This window comes from Aptenodytes patagonicus, chromosome 4 (assembly GCF_965638725.1).
Source record: "Aptenodytes patagonicus chromosome 4, bAptPat1.pri.cur, whole genome shotgun sequence".
Classification (NCBI taxonomy): Eukaryota; Metazoa; Chordata; class Aves; order Sphenisciformes; family Spheniscidae; genus Aptenodytes; species Aptenodytes patagonicus.
Window position 1 is genome coordinate 74,924,481 of NC_134952.1, and position 18,593 is coordinate 74,943,073.

The following is an 18,593-nucleotide window of genomic DNA, read 5'->3' on the forward strand; positions in this document are numbered from 1 at the left end:
ATAAATAGCAACACCGATCCCTATAGTGTGCTTGTCCAAACACGGTAAATAGGTGCAGTTCCTTCTCTTACTGGCTATTTGTTGCATTCCTTAAATGGCTTTCCCTATTTTTCCTCCTTTGGTGAAGGAAAAAAAAAAAAAAAGGAAGGGAAGCCCTCAAAAATGAAAGCAGTGGAAATGACAGTGGAAAATCAGAGTTATTGTGTGTGGCAAAAGAGCCAGAAAAAAGAATAATTTCCTCTGCTGTGCAGGCCAAGGAGTTCCTCACATAGAGGCAAGCAGAGAGGAAAAGACTTTGCTGCGCGTAGACCCAAGATTAGGCACACGTTCAGTTCTCCAGCTCCTGACTGTCACAATAAGGAGGTTTGTACATTTAAGAATAGCATTTATTCATAATGAATAGAATTTGCCTATCAAAAATAAATAACTGTAGTGCCCCTGAAAGTTTTAACTGCAAACATCTCATTGCTTTCCAAAGAGACTCGTGTGCGTAAGTGGCTAAATTACTTTTGTCATAGGATTTGAATTTATAGGACAAGAGGCATTTCGGAATTTTAAACCAGCATAACACAGTAATCGCAAAAATTACTCCTAAAGTTTCAAGCAATCTTTCTGCTGGTTTTTTTTCATATTCCGCTGGTAGGAATCCAGAAAATGGTATTTCATTACTTTAAAAAAAATCCCCACAGATGGTATATTCACGGCAGACAAAAGCACTCTCAAAATTGACATAAATGAATAAATATAGCACCAGTCTGAGATAGTTAGATATACGAGACTTCTATGTGTTCCAGTCAGAACTGGCAAATACAGACTTTTAGAGCTATTAGAGGAAAAGAAATAGTTGAAATGATGTATTTTTTAAGACAAACTAAAAATATAATTTTCTTTCAAATAAAAGTTACTCAAGTTTTTTTAACTTTTTCAATTATTTTCCTGCACTGCAGTTGCAAAGAGCTCTGGAGTTGTCTAAGATAAAAGATGCTATGTAAACCTAATAACGGGTATGTTTTTGTATCGGTATTTTGTACAGTACAGGGTACTGTAAATTCTGTCCAAGATCACAGTTACATAAAGAGATTCAAGCAAATAGTATTTAAATACAACAGCTAACACCTGTGCTTTAAAAGTAAAAGAAGAATGCTTATTTCTTTTTATGTTCATTATTTTCATAAAAATCAATAAAAATAATGTAATTTATAGGTTTTATTGGGCTACAGCCAAGTTATCTTTGCATATTTATATATTCCTTTCTAATTTTGCTTTCTGAATTATCCGTTTCCTTTCTATTATTGCAGTAATACTCTGTAAGTGCTTTTCCCTTTGAGCGATAGCTGCAAGAGGAATACGTTCAGATGAAGAATGCAAACCAGTCATGAACGTGAGATACAAATACCTTTCAGAAGTTATGCAATAGTCATTGAACAGTGAATCACCCTAAGTGGTTTATTCAAGATCATAGAGTACCTACAATAATGAGTCAAAATACATCATAGTCTTGCTCTCCCCTTATTATATTTTAATTAGCATTACCTGTTTAAGATTTATTTCAGGTTTGGGTTTTTTTTTGTAAGCTTTATTTACCTAATAGAGATGATGTCTCTGAAGCGGCAAACATGAGGTATAAGCGAATAAATCTTTATTTAGAGTTTCAGATACAGCAAAAATGGGAATGGTCTATTAGACTCTTTAGAAAAGGAAAAGTATTCAATTAGGCTTCTTAGCATTATTAGATGTTGGCTTTTCAACTCGGCCTCCATTTTTGCTGAGCAATTTTGCATGTACAGTCATTCTCATTTGTGCAGAAGTGAGAGCTGTATCCTGTCCCAGAGATAAATTCCTGAATATAAGTGGAGAGTTCCACTGTCTGTGACAGGATATGCAGGATATGCAGCTATGCAGATCAGATTTAAAGTTGAAAGATACAATTTTAACATGCTTTTTGAGCACAAAACTATACTATTCACAAAGGAACAACTCTTTTACTATGGACATATCATTTGTTTATTCATACCAATAAAAATTGCATTTCAATGCAACTTCTTTTTTTTTTTTTTTAAATTCAGCATTACAATGTTTTCTTTCTTCTTACCCCAAGACCTGTAATATGTACGTGCAACTTATTGGTGCTAATTTGTTTGCTTTTACTTCTGTGCATTTTTACTTCAAGTATGTGTGAAAATCACAAATTGAGTTAAAAATGATTAATGAAGGGATCAGACAGCTCACAAGTTTACCTGATTTGTATTAGAAATCAAGTAGGCTAATTCTAAAAGCAAAAGGCCTCATTTTTAAAAATTAATCAAGTATCCCATTCAAAATAGCTGTTATTTATGTTTATGCAAATGTAATGCTATCATGTCTATCACAGCTGTGATAAAACTACACAAATAATTTCCAGAAATGAGATGAAACGAAACAAAAAACCAAAGAAAATTCTTCTTCCATCACATTAATTGTACAATTTTGTAATTTCCTTCTTTTTTTGAGGAAACTTTTCCAAAACAGTAAAGAATTCTTGCTTAAAACATCTTTTCATATATTTATGTTAAACATCAGCAGAAAACTTTGTTATATATCCTGCCATACAGAAATAGGCCTTTATGATCTTAACTAGATCCAAATACTCAAAAAATATTTACGTGCACTTTTTTTATTCCTTTGAAAAATAATCAAAGGCTTATGAAACACTTCTTGTCCTGGTATAAAGACATGAAGATTTTTCTCCTCTAGGTCATTTGTTCTAATCTAATTCAGGGAGATGGATAATGGTAGTAAGTTAAACCGTTCTTTGTGCTAGCTCTGTGGCACATTATTTGAAATAAATTGATGGTCCAATTCCTAAACATTCCACTGTGCAAAGACTTTTGAAAGCTTTTTAATGTTATTTGTAAACCAACTTGACTTGGGTAGGTCAAGTTGAGCAGGTGACAAATATTTCGTAGAACGAGAACCTTGGACTACATGTATACTTTCACATAAACATAGGGACTTGTGCTCAGACCCAAGCCCAATCTCCCTGACTGTGTACAGACCTTCATTGTACCTCTACTGCAGAGTGAGTCAATGGCTATCCAGGCTAAGAAACAGAGGCACAGAATGAGGACAAGCTCACCTTTAAATTTTTTTGGATGATACAAACAAGTCTCGTGCAAATCATTTGACTCTGCAAGCCCAGACCTATATGCAACTATCAAAGGTACCGTTGATGTTTAGTAACCGTGCCACACAAATCAAAACAGTTAGCCAAAGAACGGGATTATTTTCCCTTCCGCTTCACCTTGCTTAGGCGGCCAGCTCTTTGGGGAAGAGATCAGCTTTTTTATTCTGTCTCTATGTATATGTCATACCTAACATGATAAAATCCTGATTGATACATAAAATACATTGACGGTGTTGGCAATAATTACCATGATAATGATATAGTTTCATCAGTGAAGATGAAGATGCTTGTGTGTATGTAGAAAATATTGCAGAGCTAATTAGGGGGCTACTTTAGAACACAATTGTTATTCCAGAATGTCTCCTTGTTATTCTGTGTAGTAAATTGTGCCTTTATGTAGTTTATTTTAACGTGCTTCCAAAGTAGATTAAGCTATGCCAGAGTCATTTTTTTAGAGCAAAATAAGCATTTCTACATAGAAAGTTAAGGTATTATGGCAATATTTGACTGTTTTCATATATAAAAAAAATCCTAACCTCTTAGTAGGAAGAAAAAAATATTCTATGACTAATGTCGGTATGTAACTTTAGGAAAGCTCTAAAGTATTATAAAAGAAATGCACATCTAAAATGATCCACAATTACGGGGGGAGGGGGGGAAAGCTACTTCTTATCATCAACTATAGACCAAAACACTACTGAGAGGGATGTAATGGTGCTATTCCCACTGTTACCATCTCAGGACCTGGTCCGAAGTATTAGAAATAGATCAGAATCAGACTGATCAGGTATTCATTGTGAAGATAGTCTCTGTTAGATATCCTACAGAATCTGGTACAACAGAGTTTGAATCTTGGATTAGGGTTTTTGGTCACTACAGTAAAAATACTTAGAAAAATAATGGCTACTATAACCACTACTGAATGAAAAATTAGATAGAAATGGTTAGAATCTATTTTAAAAATATAGGAATTGTTCAAAAGCTACATTTTATTTTCCTTACCGGTATTATTTCACTTATTTTATTTTCTCCAGTCAAGTTCAGAATCTCTTTCATGTTTTACGAACATTCAAGTCATTATGAAAATTTCTTAACTGTTTGCAGAAAGGCAGTGTTCAAATCACGTGGATGAATAAGAAGAAATAAGTGTAAATTACGCAGTAAGAAGAATATGCAAGTTAGAAGAATCCTGGAGTCACGCTATGAGAAAACTGTTTTCAAACCCCCTACAATTTATTGATCCCATCACAATTTTATAACTTGTATTCATAATAAATACTTAAAACATATGTAAAAAGTATATTCTTCAAAATATATTATTTGAGTAAAAAGAGATCTACTTTTAGTGTATTCTGCTCGGAATAATATACAGAATATGTATGTTTATGTGGAAATCGGTGTATTAATAAGTCCAATGGCTTAGACCAGTAAGGTGAAAATTTGATAATGGGACATAAAGAAACCCTTTCAAGTATGAGGATTTACATCTTTTTCTACATTATAATTTGTAATATAGCTGCTGCTGTTTTCATTTATCCATGCAGTGACCTAAACCTCAAACAACAGAGAAGCAAACACCCAAATCCCCACTGTTAAGCCTTTGCTTTCAATCATACCCCATAAACATAAATTTGACAGATTACTGTATTATTTGTGTCAAATGTGTATCATTTTATCAAATGTATATGATCTTATCAGTTCATGACCTGGTTGCCCTTCAATTGCTTCGCTGCCTTGCTGCTCTCTTGTCACTGAGAATGGCAAACGAAAGCGCCCAGCTTACCTTCTCTGTTTTCATGCAGTCTCCTGTTTACTTCATGTCCCTATCACAGCTTGTCTAAATTAATTAGTACTAAGCTTTTGATATGACTTTGCATAGAAATATTTTCAGTATTTTTGCCGTTATGCCATGTCTTTCTATGGAATGAGTAGACAGGCTAGAGCAACATAGGGATAGGTTTTGTGTAATGGTTTTGTAATACTTTTTCAGTGTATTTTCAATTCAATTTCTTTTTACAACCTGGCATTTTATTTCCTTCTTGCTGGCCTTGTACACTGGGGGACACTTTTCAGGGAATTATTCCATGGTCTTTTTTCTCAAGAAGAGTTCAAATTTCTCATGATAATACACATCGCCTTCCTCATCTGTCTTTTCTAAGGTTCTGCACTGAACGTACCCATTGGAACTCAGTGCAGGAATCACCAAGCAGACACAAACTTGAGTAGATACACTCATATGGCACAGTGAAAGCTCTACGTAGAGCTACTGGTTTACGTTTGCAGCTATTGCACTAACGGCACAACTTAAACAAGTACGTTTGCTCAGCTATTCCACCGTGCTGACACTGCTCTGCAGCTGTCAATTCCAGAGTGAGCTAGGTCAGAAGCAGACTGAGTTTTCCGGACCGTGCTTCACTGCACAATGTGGGCATATGTAGTCTATCAGAGACTTGATTGACCTAAACCATTTTATGTCATCTACAAATACCGCCCCCTTTTTCTCATTTCCGTTTCTAGATAATTAATTTTTTTAAACTCCATGGATCTCTGTATAGACACTTGGGGAACTCTGCTTCTGCTAAAATGTTCCATTATCCTTATGATTTTTGTCTCTTAGGCACAGAGAATCTGGTAATGCTTTGCCCTGTGACAACACTTGCTTACTTTAGTAGTTTCTTCTACTACACAGAAGCTATGCTAAAGGGTTTTTTTTGACAGTTCAAATACACTATGTTGATTAATTCTCACCTACTCTATCAAAAGATTGACAATCTTTCTGTGCAATTTCCTGGACAGATGCCAGCTATCTTGTTCCTAAAACCCCTGAGTTACAATTTTATGTCCTATGTTAAGGTTTCTCACTGGTCTCTAATTTACAAGATTTTCTAGTACCTTTTTTAACGATAAACACAACTTCTGACATTCTTTGGTTAACAGCTTTTGTTAGAAACTGAAAATTAAAAAACCCACATAATCCACTGAGTTCTTCCTATTTGTTTTAGTCAATTTTTCAACATCCTCCTCTTCCATGACTCAGTCCTGCACATTTATTTGAAATGGTTACCTGGGATGGGTGACTTCCTAAATATGCCTGTCTTTCTTTCTCCGTCCCTCCTCTGGTAAATATAAATGCGAAGAAACAGTTTAGAATCTCTGCAACGTCCTTGTCCTCACTAACTGCAGCTCAAGAGGCCCACCAATTCTCTCCTAGTTTACTACACTTGACATCTTAAAAATTGTCTATATTTATTTGCATGCCTTTGGCTATTTGCTCTAAGAAGTCCCTCTTGTCTCCACTAATTACTATCCTAAAGTTTACCTGCTGGAACTTACGCGCTTTTCTGATCATTTTGCTTAAGAATATCTCTTTTTTTTTTTTAAGAGACCTTTTTAGTTCAAATAGTTTGTGTATTCTGCGATATACTTTTTCTTCTTTGCAACTGATTTTTCATATAGGCCGTTTTCATACATGCTGCAACTTTTTATACAGTATTTTTGCTGAATATGAGGGTCCTGTTTCATACATTTTAATAACTTCTTTAAAAAAAATCGTTCTACTGACAAACTGATTTTGATATGATCTTCTTTGTTAAGAAGCTGAATTTATTTTTATTACAATTGCAATTACCCAGTGGCTCAACTAAAGTTCCTTCCTGAATCAACTTCCTCTTATGCGTTCCTCTTGCCTTATTCATTGAATACATTATTAATAATGAATTATTTACTCATTGCTACAACTATCTCACTTTCTTTTCTTTGCTCCTGTTATTTGCTATACAATTGTAATCTAAAATTTTACTAAAGAAAATATTAAATAAGGAAAATAAAACAGAGAAATATTACTCTTGTTTTGTAGCAGTTTTAGCTTTCAGGTTCAAAGAAAAAAAGCGAAACTAAATCTGGATTCTCAGGTGTGTATTACGTAATACCACTCATTTATATTATTTACTTCTGACATTTTACCTCCAATTTTTTATGCCCTTATACCAGAAGAGTGTAAAATGTAGACCAATATCTATGTGTAAACACATTGTTCAACAATATTACTTATGTTAGCTGAACAAAATTTAAAATCCCTAAGCTATCAGTAAAAAGTATTTCATTGTTATTTGAAATAAAACTCCCAAGCTTAGAACAAAACAGAACAGAACTACCATTGTGGTGTCACCAGATATAATCATCATTGTAATGCACTTACTGCATCGGAACTCTGTTGTGATTACACCATCAGTGCTACAAAACTCACATTTTTAACTGAAGTGATAGAGATGAAATTAGTACTGCTAGATTACAGCTTAGTACTAAAGAATGTTTCTTAGAGGAAAAAGATGGAAGACCAGATAGGGAAAGACGGAGTCATGAGTCGTTAGGTCACAGCTAAGTGAAATTTCACATTGGTCTTTAGAGTATGACCAGATGATTGACACCTGACATTTTAGCCTACACAAAATAAGCTGATTGTCTCAGGACAGGTTTTTTAGGAATGGCTTTCACATACCAGAATTGGTATCCAAATTTAGAAGCTTTCAGTAAAGCAAATCTAAAGAGTGAAGTGGTAAAAAGGCCTCTCTGAAGGACTGAAATACCTGGACAGCTAATTAAGAAGGGAGCTGTCTGTGCTGAGAATGATCTGTAGCAAAGATCTTCACGTGCCAGGGCTGCCAGTGCAGCACCTTTCAGAACAACTAAATGCGTTATAAAAATAAATAAATTAATACCAGTCAGTGAGATTCTTTTTTTTACCCCTGATCTGCTGTCCTAAAAGACTTTTGTCGCTTTAAAGGGTCGGTATTGCAATGTTAATGTCTTTGGCTTATTTGGATGAGATAAACATCATAAACTCTTGAAGTCAAGGAGATTACAGTCTCTAATAAAATACGGAAGGCTGCTAAATAGAATGAAAAGACATATTAGATCAAAGTATTACTCAAGGGTTCTAGAACTGGCCCAGACTCCAAAAGGAATTATGAAGGTCTTTTTGAGATCTATCACACTCTTCCATGTCACCCAACCATAGTCAAAAGGTGACTAAAGAAAGAGGCAAGATTTTGGAACAAGACAGAAGGCACGAAGGAGCACTGACAAAAGTCAATACTATGTAGGCTGAAAGATGATCAGACCGAAAGCAAAAAGTTTCGTCTTCTCCCTTCCAAACCCTTAATGTTAACTATGTAAATAGTTACTTCAAAATAATACGCATACTGTTTATTCACAAGATACTGCTCAATCATAAAAAGAAGCTCCTAGGACAGTTCTCTTGACTTAATTTTAGTCTTAAAAAAAGTTAGCCTGGCAATGTCAATGTTTAAACCATCTATCCAGGAAAACTTTGAAAATAATCCAGCAGCAGAAAACAAAATTGAGCAACTCCCCCACTAATATCAGCTGATACTTTTGTTGTTGACAATCATGTCACACTAAAAACAATCAAGGTTTTGTCTTTTTTTAAAAGCACTGAACAATGCCTTCTTCAGTGGTGCCTGAATCCAAGAGAAGCCATTTTTCCCCACCGCTCCTAAAATTGTGTCTGTATTATTCCTACTATGAACAGCAGAAAGAGCTAATTTTTATTCCCGCAAAGGGAACACTTTCATACAGCTTTTTGAATAGTACTTACTCAAATAGGGTGGTTTGTAAGGCGCTCGTGTATTAGACAGCAGTCCATCCAACTCCTTCCTCTCCAGAGTGTTGTGAAGGGCCTTCTCTTTGCCGAAGGTGGAGAAGGACCTTTCTGCCCCCGGCTGGGCTTCTGGTGTTTCAAACACTTCAGTGTCTGGAACGGAGTCCATGCCAGGTACATGCAGATTGCTGCGGTAATCTGCAGCTTGGCGTCCATCAGATGGAACAAAGGAAGGCATCCAGCACCGATCTGAGTGGCCCAGTGCTTTACATTCCTCCGTGCAATTGGAGAAGAGATCCATGCCTGCAAGCATGAGAGAAAAAGAAACTACAGATATAAGCTTCAGCATCACGAACAGCTGCTGACAGATAAGAAAGATTATGCCGAGAAAAAAGAGAGTGGAAAGAGAAATGTCGTCAGAACTTCTTCCACTACTTCCACCTCCTCAACAAAAAAAAAATCTGATTGTCCAGTCTTCAGAAGTCAAAGGCACCATTTAATAAGCGTAACTAAATGCCAGAATGTCACACACACACAAAAATATCACAAGAAGAAGGGTATTGGTGGTTCTATCTCACAAAATCACTTGCAGATCTCACTGTCTAGAACCCGTTCAAATAAGGCTCAATTCCACTTGTAGGTTGATGTCTGTGGTTCACCAGTTGAAAATCCTTGTTTAAGAACGTGAAGGAATTGTTTCTACATAAATGTATCTCTGACCAAAGAAATGAAATGTCCTGATTGAGGAATCACAGATTTCATTTATGAAAATGAATATTAATGAGTTCTATAGAGGAATTATCTGTGCATACGTTAGTATACAGATAGAGCCTATTGATATTAAAGGCAGATCTTACAAAGTAGGAATCCAGCTTTCAAGTGATCAGGATGGCTTATTTAATCAATTGTTACATCATTCTTTCAGACATAGTCTTCATTGCTACTGCAGCAGTCCTTACTCGCATCAAGTCATCCAAGTAATGGGACAGAAGCCTGTAATAAATTACTGTAATTAGCGGTACAAAGGTAGCCATAGTCCGATGAGACATGGCTGTGGATACTATTGACAAAATTGTTAATGCTTCCCCTATATAAGCAAACACTTGTCCCTGCCAACATGGAACTGTTTGCTTACAAATCCTTTAATGCTATTAAGATTTCAAATGACAAGCTATGCTTCTATTGACTACCTTCAGATCGGCCTTCCAAAAGAGTATTTCCTGACTGTGAGTCACTAAGTTGTTGGATTATACTTGTTTTGAGAGGAATGGTGTATGAAATCATAGGCATGGAGTAAAATAAATACCAGCGTCTCCAAGTTGATGTTCAACATCATACAGAAAAGCAGAACAGTGAAGAAACATCTTTTTCTTGTATTTATAAAAAGAACTGAGTGTCTTAGAATAGGTGTATGTCAAAACTGAACTAAATCTGTTATAAACATTGCATTTACAAGCATTGCATTAGAATTACAAAAAATGACACTACTTGCAAGGGAAATAGGAAAAAAAAAATTTGAACAGCTGTAATAAGATTCATGTAATGGAGCTCATTCACCAGCCAACATTGTAAAGAACTGGATTAGCCTGATCTCCAATGGGGGGATTAGTATTAAGAATTCTGCCACTGTTTGGAACCACAATTTGACTTATATTAATAATATTTATGCGATATCTCACACTACAAAAAACAATCTCTTCAGCAAGCAAGAATCTTTCTGAGCTATCAACAAGCGCTTGAGTACTGTCCTGGTTTCGGCAGTCACTTAGAAAAAATATGAAGAAAGAAAAAAAGCTTTTTATCTCAGCTTAATCTCACTTTATAATGACTTTTTAATTTTAAACTGAGTAATATATAATGCTAGGTCCAGTTTCGATTAGAACCTTGCATTGATAATTGGCATGCAGAAGTCTGAAAATAAATTACTGATCAGTGAACTGTTGAAAAATGCAAACGTGAACTGCAGATATGATTAAGGAATCAGATGAAGAACATCAGGCAAGGCGTACAAATCGTATAGTTCTAAATTCTGTAGTGGTAGTGGCTATCAAAGAATGAAAAGAAAGATTTAGATGCAGGCTTCCCAGAAAGAAATTTATATATAACAATGTCTATAAAACCGTTTGTGTGTGTATCTTATGTACTGAAATGTCTGCACAAAACTATCTCTTATGCAAGAAAAGACATATTTTATGAATCTAACTTTTTGCCATTCAGAAGATTTAAGTGACAATTAACACAAAATGGTTATTTCAATTTTCAGACTTCCTAGCAAAGTTACATGTAAACAGCAAATAACCCTACTTTTAATAGGAAAATGATTACAGTTACATTTTGCTAACAGCGTATCAGTGACCATATTCACTCAACATTTCCTGAAAGACAGCAGGAGAAAGAAAAACTTACAGATAAATATTAAATTATATTCTTTAGTCAGTGGGGAGGGAGATATTATAATAACATTGGCTTTAAGATATATATTCAAAGACAGACCCTTTTTTTTCCCTTAATGGATTTTTATTTCCCCTGGAAAATTACTCTCCATTTTACTGTGTTGTTTTCACATCAGCTGCTAAACTACAAAATGTCTATCCAAATATTATTTTTTTAGTTCTCTTTTGAATACTGCTTGTCTACTGCAGTGCACTGAATAGTTTTATATAACAGCTTATTATAGAAGAGATGTTATAGCCCCTATAAATCAGGATTTTGAATAAACAAAGTAATGAATGTAGGGGATATAAAATGTAAGCTAGTGTGACAAACTTTTCCCCCCTTGAAGATGAGAACTTGTAAAAGAAAAAAAAATATTTTATATACATCTGAATTTTAATATACACTGCTGGGACACACAGCTAGAATGTAAATGCTTGTTTAGGATGGGAACAAAATGTTCAGAGAGGCCTGGGTTGGGTATTGTTCCTACTTGAATCAGTCACAACATTCCCTAAGAGTTTAATGGGTGCAGAACCAAGCCCTTGGTTTTAGTATTTTGACTGAAAATAAATTCAAATTAGCAGTCTGATATTGAAATCCCTGGGCACCTATGTATCTTTACACTGATATGACTGCTGGCTATCCTTCCTCCACCTTTTTCCTGTGGGTCATGGTATAGAATTCTGTTTCTAATTGAAAAACCATTAAAAATGGGGGGTGGGGGAGGCTATTTGCTATTTTCCAAGAAGGAAGGATATATCATGGTAAACGAAGTAAGACATTCAGCACAGAACTCCTTCATACACCAAGAATCATGTTCTTGATTTATAACAAAAAGAAATGTTCAGCAGTATAACACTTCCATCTCATCTCCCTCATAAATCTGGTTATATATATGATCCTTCAGAACTAAACTATCCATCATAATTGCAAATCCGCGTTAAAGAAAAATGCTTTATATTTTTCATTTAGTTATCCTATTAGACCTTGCATGCAGATAAACTGAGATTTTAAAGGTGACTCCGAATTATGAATTTCAAATGTCCTTTGTGGATACAAATAGACAGTATAGTGCGCTAAAGTGCTGAAAAATTATAAGCGTTGCACTATTCCAAACGCAGCATCCATGTAAAAGCTCATGGCAGAGGCCACTAGTTCATTCCTATTTGTTCAGGTCGTCTTATTAGGTAGGCCAGTGGGCAATATGAGCTCTCACACAACCTTAACTTTGCAGATTTTGAAGGAAAACAAGCCCCCGCCCCTCCCTCAAAGGAACCCAAAAACTAGGAAAGGAGTTTAATATTAAGCTTGATATCTGCATCTGAATTTCCTGAACTCAGGTGCTTTGAATCAGATACTAGGGTTGCATTTCTGAAGCATATTCCCAATTTGCTTCCTTTTCATATTTCAAAAGGAGAAAATCAAAATTTCTATGTGCATGAATTCTAATTGGTTTGAAAGACAGTTTAGATCAAAGCAAAAATTAGGCCTAAAACCATTTTTAAATAATGTATTCTTTCTTAATTTAATTAAGGGAGAAGAGCCATACACCAAGGCTTTAGAACAATGAGTGAACACGTTCATATGTATTACTGAGTAAATGATGTAATAAAAAGCAAAAATACAAATTAAATGTTGACAAAGTATTTTTGTAGTATTGTTACCGAGAGGATTTTTTTTCCCCCAGCATGTGTCATTTTTTCATAACTTTGGCTTTTACTTGGAATTAAATGGCATTTTCCGTTTCTTCTGTGGTAGTTTTTCTTAAAAAAAGCTAGTTAGATGCGAGATAGGAATGACGTAGGGAACCAGGCCTCCTTTTCAGAGCTCCATTACCAGAACAATTATCCATTTGGTTAGATTAACCTTGAGCAAGTTACTCATTTCCCTATGATTCACGTTTTGTGTCGGTAAATAAGGATAATGATGTTAGCCTCCTTTGTAGAAGACTTTATCTACTGAAGAATTGGACTTTATGAAACAGAATTACTATCATTCTTTCTTGCTAAGTAATTGGTGTGCTGCCTTGGATAAAACTAACTTCATCTGCATGAGAACATGAACTCAAGCATCTTCAATATTCAGCTCTTCCAAATCTCAACTTCAAAGCCCTATCTGGACCATTGAGATGTGAACATTATTAAGCATGCAGCCCAAGGACAGGAGGAAAAAAAGAAAAAGAAAAAACCGCCCTCAGCTTGAGTCAAAGCACTTTTCTAAGCCATTTTCATGTTCACTCTCACTTCATCCGAGATAGACTCTTAGGCCAAGTGATCTTCAAAACAGGATTTAGCTGTCATTCTGCATAGGCTCAGAAGGAATACTGGTTTTCTCTGCCCCTTTATCACTAAAATTCTTCTTCTGACTTCTCAAATTCTTCTCCTTATGAACACTGAAATATGATACCTCTTCGGCAATAATGCACAGCAACCCTCTTGAGGTTTACCTAAGCTGTACTGAAAAGGTGTGAGGCAATGTTTCACCCTGTGCCTTTGCATCAGACCCCTATCAATTCCCTCCATAAAGTCCACTAGTGGAAGCCTAATTTTAGATCTCAGCTGGTCACCGATGCGTACTGTCCAGCACTGCACAGAGGAGATTAGCAAAAAAGCTGATGCCTATAGTATGTACATGACAGCACATTTACTTAGCTTCACATCTTGGATATCCCTTCCTGCAGTGCTTCTGAGAGATCATGCCAATTCAGTGAAAAAGGTGAAACAAAGGTAATATTGTGAAGAACACTCCATGTTTGGCTTGAGAAAGCTGAGTGGCTGGTGGGCAACCATACGAAATAAGTGGATGGCATGAGTCCAAATCTTACAGGACAGGTGTCTAATCATACAATTTAAACATACACACACGCAGAGTATTAATTGGCACCCAAGTCGGCAATTTCACAAGAGAGGCCAAGAATTTAATCAACCATGGGAAATAAACTAACCTCACGCTTAGAAATTACTCCTACAGAACATGATTGAAATACAGTGTGTTAATAATAAGTAGTAGTGTTGTATTAGTTGCATTTGTTCTACAACAAATAGCAGCTTTTGTCTCAACAATTTTCAGACAAAGACGACCACAAGTAATTAGAACGCGCACTTGAGGTTTGAGAAACCCCTCCTCTGTTTGCCAAAAACTTCTTGCGCTTCTTCACCTTTGGAAAGTCATTTTCCAAAAAGCTCAGATCCCTATCCCAGTCAACAAAATGACTACTCGATCCATGAAAATTAGGCTCCTGAGTATCCCACTACTTGCCATTCCCCACTAAATGCAGATGACAGTACTTTTGTACTTCGTGGATGTTAAGGTACATAAGAATCTGGATAATTACGAGGCATTCAGGTGGTACTTTAATGGGAACAATATGAATCCCTTACTTACATTCCAGCACATTTGAAACCATGACTAAATCATTATTAAGAAAATATATTTTGTGAAAAGGTGAACTAGAATCTTATTTCAAAACATAATAAAACATTTTATGATACATAGAACAGCTTAGTTCAGAATTTTCACTAAATAATTGTGCAGGATAAATCTATGACACAGTGACAGATTTTCATCCTGCATGTTTTCCTTCCCAATTAATAATTGACTATGACTTTTGACAGTCAGCTTGGCTAGCAATGGACTACTATAGAATAGCTACTGGTGCGCCACAGGACTGTTCACTGGTGACAATAACAGAAGTCATGTACAGAACAGTAAAAAGATGTTTTGCAAGCAGAACATGCTGCTGACTAAAACTGGTAGAGAGTGACTTTTATTTGTCCATGTGAATTATCTACTAAATATTTTTGGATGCAAATACAATGCTTTTGGAAACAAATATGATGCTGCATGGTACCAGGTAACATCTTGAAAAAAACAGCCCAAACTTCTGCCATGTTATCAACCAGTGTGTTTTCCTTCAATAATTTAGAAAGAATTGATTATAGAGCACCAGAATGACTGAAAAACTGAGAAGGCATTCCCTCAGATATTTCCTCTAGCCATTCAAGATCAAACAAGATTTATGCTCTTTTTTTTTTCTCCATAAAATTCATCACCAAAAGCTAATAGCAAGAGTGAAGTTTTTATGTCAAAATATCTTGTCATCGCTGAGATCAAGGGGCACGTTCTTTGCATCACGACAGCAGGATTCAGCCCAAAACTTACAGGAAAACTATATTACACGTATGTAGAAGATTAAAGCAGTTTCTGCAGAGATTTGTATTTAAATATCTATTTGGAACTAGCATTTAAAAAATTGTGCATGCAAATTATTCTCAAATCACAGCACCAATACATTAAATTGGAAGTTCTGTGTATTTGAGGTTTCAGTTCAAACTGTTAATTGTGAGTAAACCAAACCTAATTGTCAGCTTTCATTACTTCGTATGTAATCACCATTGAAGACACAGAAGTTCATAGATCGCATCAGATTCTTAAATGATTTGAAATTATTTTGAAACTAGTTTGATAAAATAGAAATTATGAAAATGAAGAATTTACTCAGCTAAGGTCTAATGCCAAGTTTGACAGTAGTTCCAGTGTTCATATCTGAGATAGACTACTTTTAAAATGGAGAGAAAATAAAGAGCAGAGGCACAACAATAACAGCACTGAATGCATCTAAAAGAAAATAGCTTTCAGTTGATGTGCAACTATATGATTATATTCCCACCATCAGTCAAATCCAGCCCCTTCTGCAGATGTTTATTCTTTTCTCTCCTGTTTGGTTATTATGGTTCATTATGTTGAGGGACTAAGCTGATTGAAATGTTCATTGAGATGACTGCTGCAGTAAAATGCGTAAAAGAAAAAAAAATGGAATGCAGGGAGGGCAGGAGGAGAGGGAGCTTTTTATAACTCAGTAGCACTGATTGCTGCATCAGAAACAGTGTGAAAGAAAGGGTGGGGGGAGGCTAAATACATGGCTTTTTAAAATAACAATAAATCATACGCCATATATAGGCCAAAAATGAAAGAGGCTCTGTGTTCAGATGTAAACTTCTGGCAAGACCTGGTTTGTTGTCAGGTTCCCAGACACAAAATAGACACTCTGTTCACTTAGCATGAAGCCCTGCAAGAAGCGGGGAGCTCCGGAGACTCTTGGCTCTTCTCGAGTCTCATTAGGTCTGCATATTAATGACTTGCAGCAATATAAAGGGGCCCTGTAGCAGCCTCCTCTTTCCCTGGTGCCTGGGTTTCCCATCGTTAAGGGCACAGTGACTACAGCGGCAAGAAAATAGAGGACGTTAACAGAGCACGCGGGTGAGGCAGCACTGCTGTGACAGTACTGAGTCCCTTGCCCTGGTATCTTCTAAGACGGGGGGTCAGAGGAAAAAAACGGACAACTGGAGAGACTCTGGCAGTATTTTGTATGACACGCTTGTAGCAAATCCTTATACATGATAGAGCACAGAGGAAACAAGGGGAAAGAAATCACTGTATTGAATCAAGACATACCAGACCTTTGGAGACTGTGGTAGGGAAGAAAGCACAAGCATTTGTGGCTGAAATGCAGTGCGAGGGCGAGAACGAATTCTAATGCATAGGCTCTAAACAAATGTCCCTTTCAGAAGAAAACTGACAGTATGAGAGCAAAGACAGCAAGCTGTACACATGGGAGTAACACTGCAACGTATATATTTTCTAGGTGATTCAAATCATAGTCTTTTAAAGCATCTCTCTCCTTTGTCAGGACTGAAAGAAATGTACCTCAGAATACCTTAGCCTTATTAACATGGAGATCACTTATACTATATGGTGCCTCAATTTGAATTGAAAAACAATCCTCAAAAAATGCGAAGGTATTACACATTCAGAGCACCCGATGTGTCTCCACTGATCCCCAGCAAAAATCCTCACAGTCTGGCTGTCATTCAATCACTGGGTTCATTCTTTCCCTTGGGAACTCCCCCTGCACTTCACACTGCCATGCCGGCTGAAGTGCCTGCTAAACAAAATTGCCTAATGCTTTGAAATTCTGCAAATCTGCCGTTGAAAAAAACGCACTATAAAATGTACCGACAACTTTGTTTTAATGTGCAGGAAGTTTCGCTACAGCAAATGATGCAGAATAACGTGCCACCGCCTCCCCCCCCCCCCCCAAAAGAGTAAAATAAACTCTGCCCCGTGAATGAAAGGGGTTCAAAATTGTCTCCTTGCCCAGGTAACTGTAGTAGCAAGCTGACTTGAACCCAGCCTCCCATATAATATGCTCACATTATTTATGCCACTCTTGTATTATATTCCTGTAAGTAACTGTTCTTTCTAGTCTCCCTACTTAAAGATCTACTATTTCCATTCTCTTATCAGACTTACCAGAGGATTGACCTCGATTAGTGGCATCATGATCACTGTCTCCTTGCTCACTGTCTCCATGACCACTGTCCTTAGAGCTTACTATGTCTGCTTCCTGGAATGCAGAACTAGACACAGAAACATCTTTACATTAGAATAAACATGAAAGAGGAACTCATAAAACATTCTTCTGCCATCACATGGCCAAACACGGTGCTGCATTCACCCACTCCTGCCTGCTGCACTGCTTCTGCAGAGGTGCTCTGTCCACCATAAACAAAACTGGTATTTTCAGACCTTGGTAGTCTAGCTGAAACGGACAGTAAGCATTATTACTCCGCCTGGTTTTCATGTAATTGGTATAAATAATTCGGTAGTATTTACTTAAGCCGGATAGCTAAATTTTAACTCAGAGAGACCAATGTTTTCTGGAAGACCCTACAGAAGCATTCATAAGTATTTAAAGCACGTTTTAGGCTAATACAAAATGAGATTTTGTTCTCTTTGCAGTTGGTTTTGAAACCAGTTCAGAAAAGCCGTAATTCAAACTCATTTAGTCGACGATGTTTTATTTAATACGTCTACATACATTCAATCTCCCATTGCTTTACTACTATTTTACATCTGCAGTAAACACATTTCTGCACCCCATTCAGGCTTGCTAAAGCATGCATTAGGAAAACAAGGCTAAGGAGCTCATACCTGTTTACTCGTCGGGGTCTGTCAACTAGATAACTGAGCTCAGCACGCTGATGTTTTGTCTAGGAAAAAGAAAATATTGGGAAATGTTTTAACTCCTGATATTTCTGTAACCAGCATCAGAAAATATACCAGAGCAGCTCACCATATTCACTATAAATGGTAATGTTTAGCTGCAAGTAGGCCTACACAATCTGTTTCTAGGATGTAAGGGAAAAAAACCCAGCTCTTGTTCTTATTTGCACAGATGGGAAAGCATGAGGGATTTTTTCCTCAGTTTTTTTGGGATGAGATTCTGACACGTTTTCTCACAGTGCATGCTGTCGAGCACCACAAGGACTCCCACAAAAATCGAGAGAACTATTTCTAGAGTTGTGTACTACT

At 36.3% G+C, this 18,593-nt stretch overlaps 1 protein-coding gene across 5 annotated transcripts in view; it reads right to left on the reverse strand.

Moving 5' to 3' along the window:
* PCDH10 (protocadherin 10) overlaps positions 1-18,593 on the reverse strand; it is a 36,416-nt gene that overhangs the window by 13,811 nt on the left and 4,012 nt on the right. For all 5 annotated transcript variants that reach the window (XM_076337226.1, XM_076337225.1, XM_076337224.1 and 2 more), the window contains exons 2-4: positions 18,213-18,271; positions 17,532-17,638; positions 8,781-9,086 (exon numbers count right to left, since the gene is read on the reverse strand). In XM_076337226.1, coding sequence (XP_076193341.1) covers positions 8,781-9,086; positions 17,532-17,638; positions 18,213-18,271 — 472 coding nt within the window. The remainder of the gene's footprint in view (positions 1-8,780; positions 9,087-17,531; positions 17,639-18,212; positions 18,272-18,593) is intronic.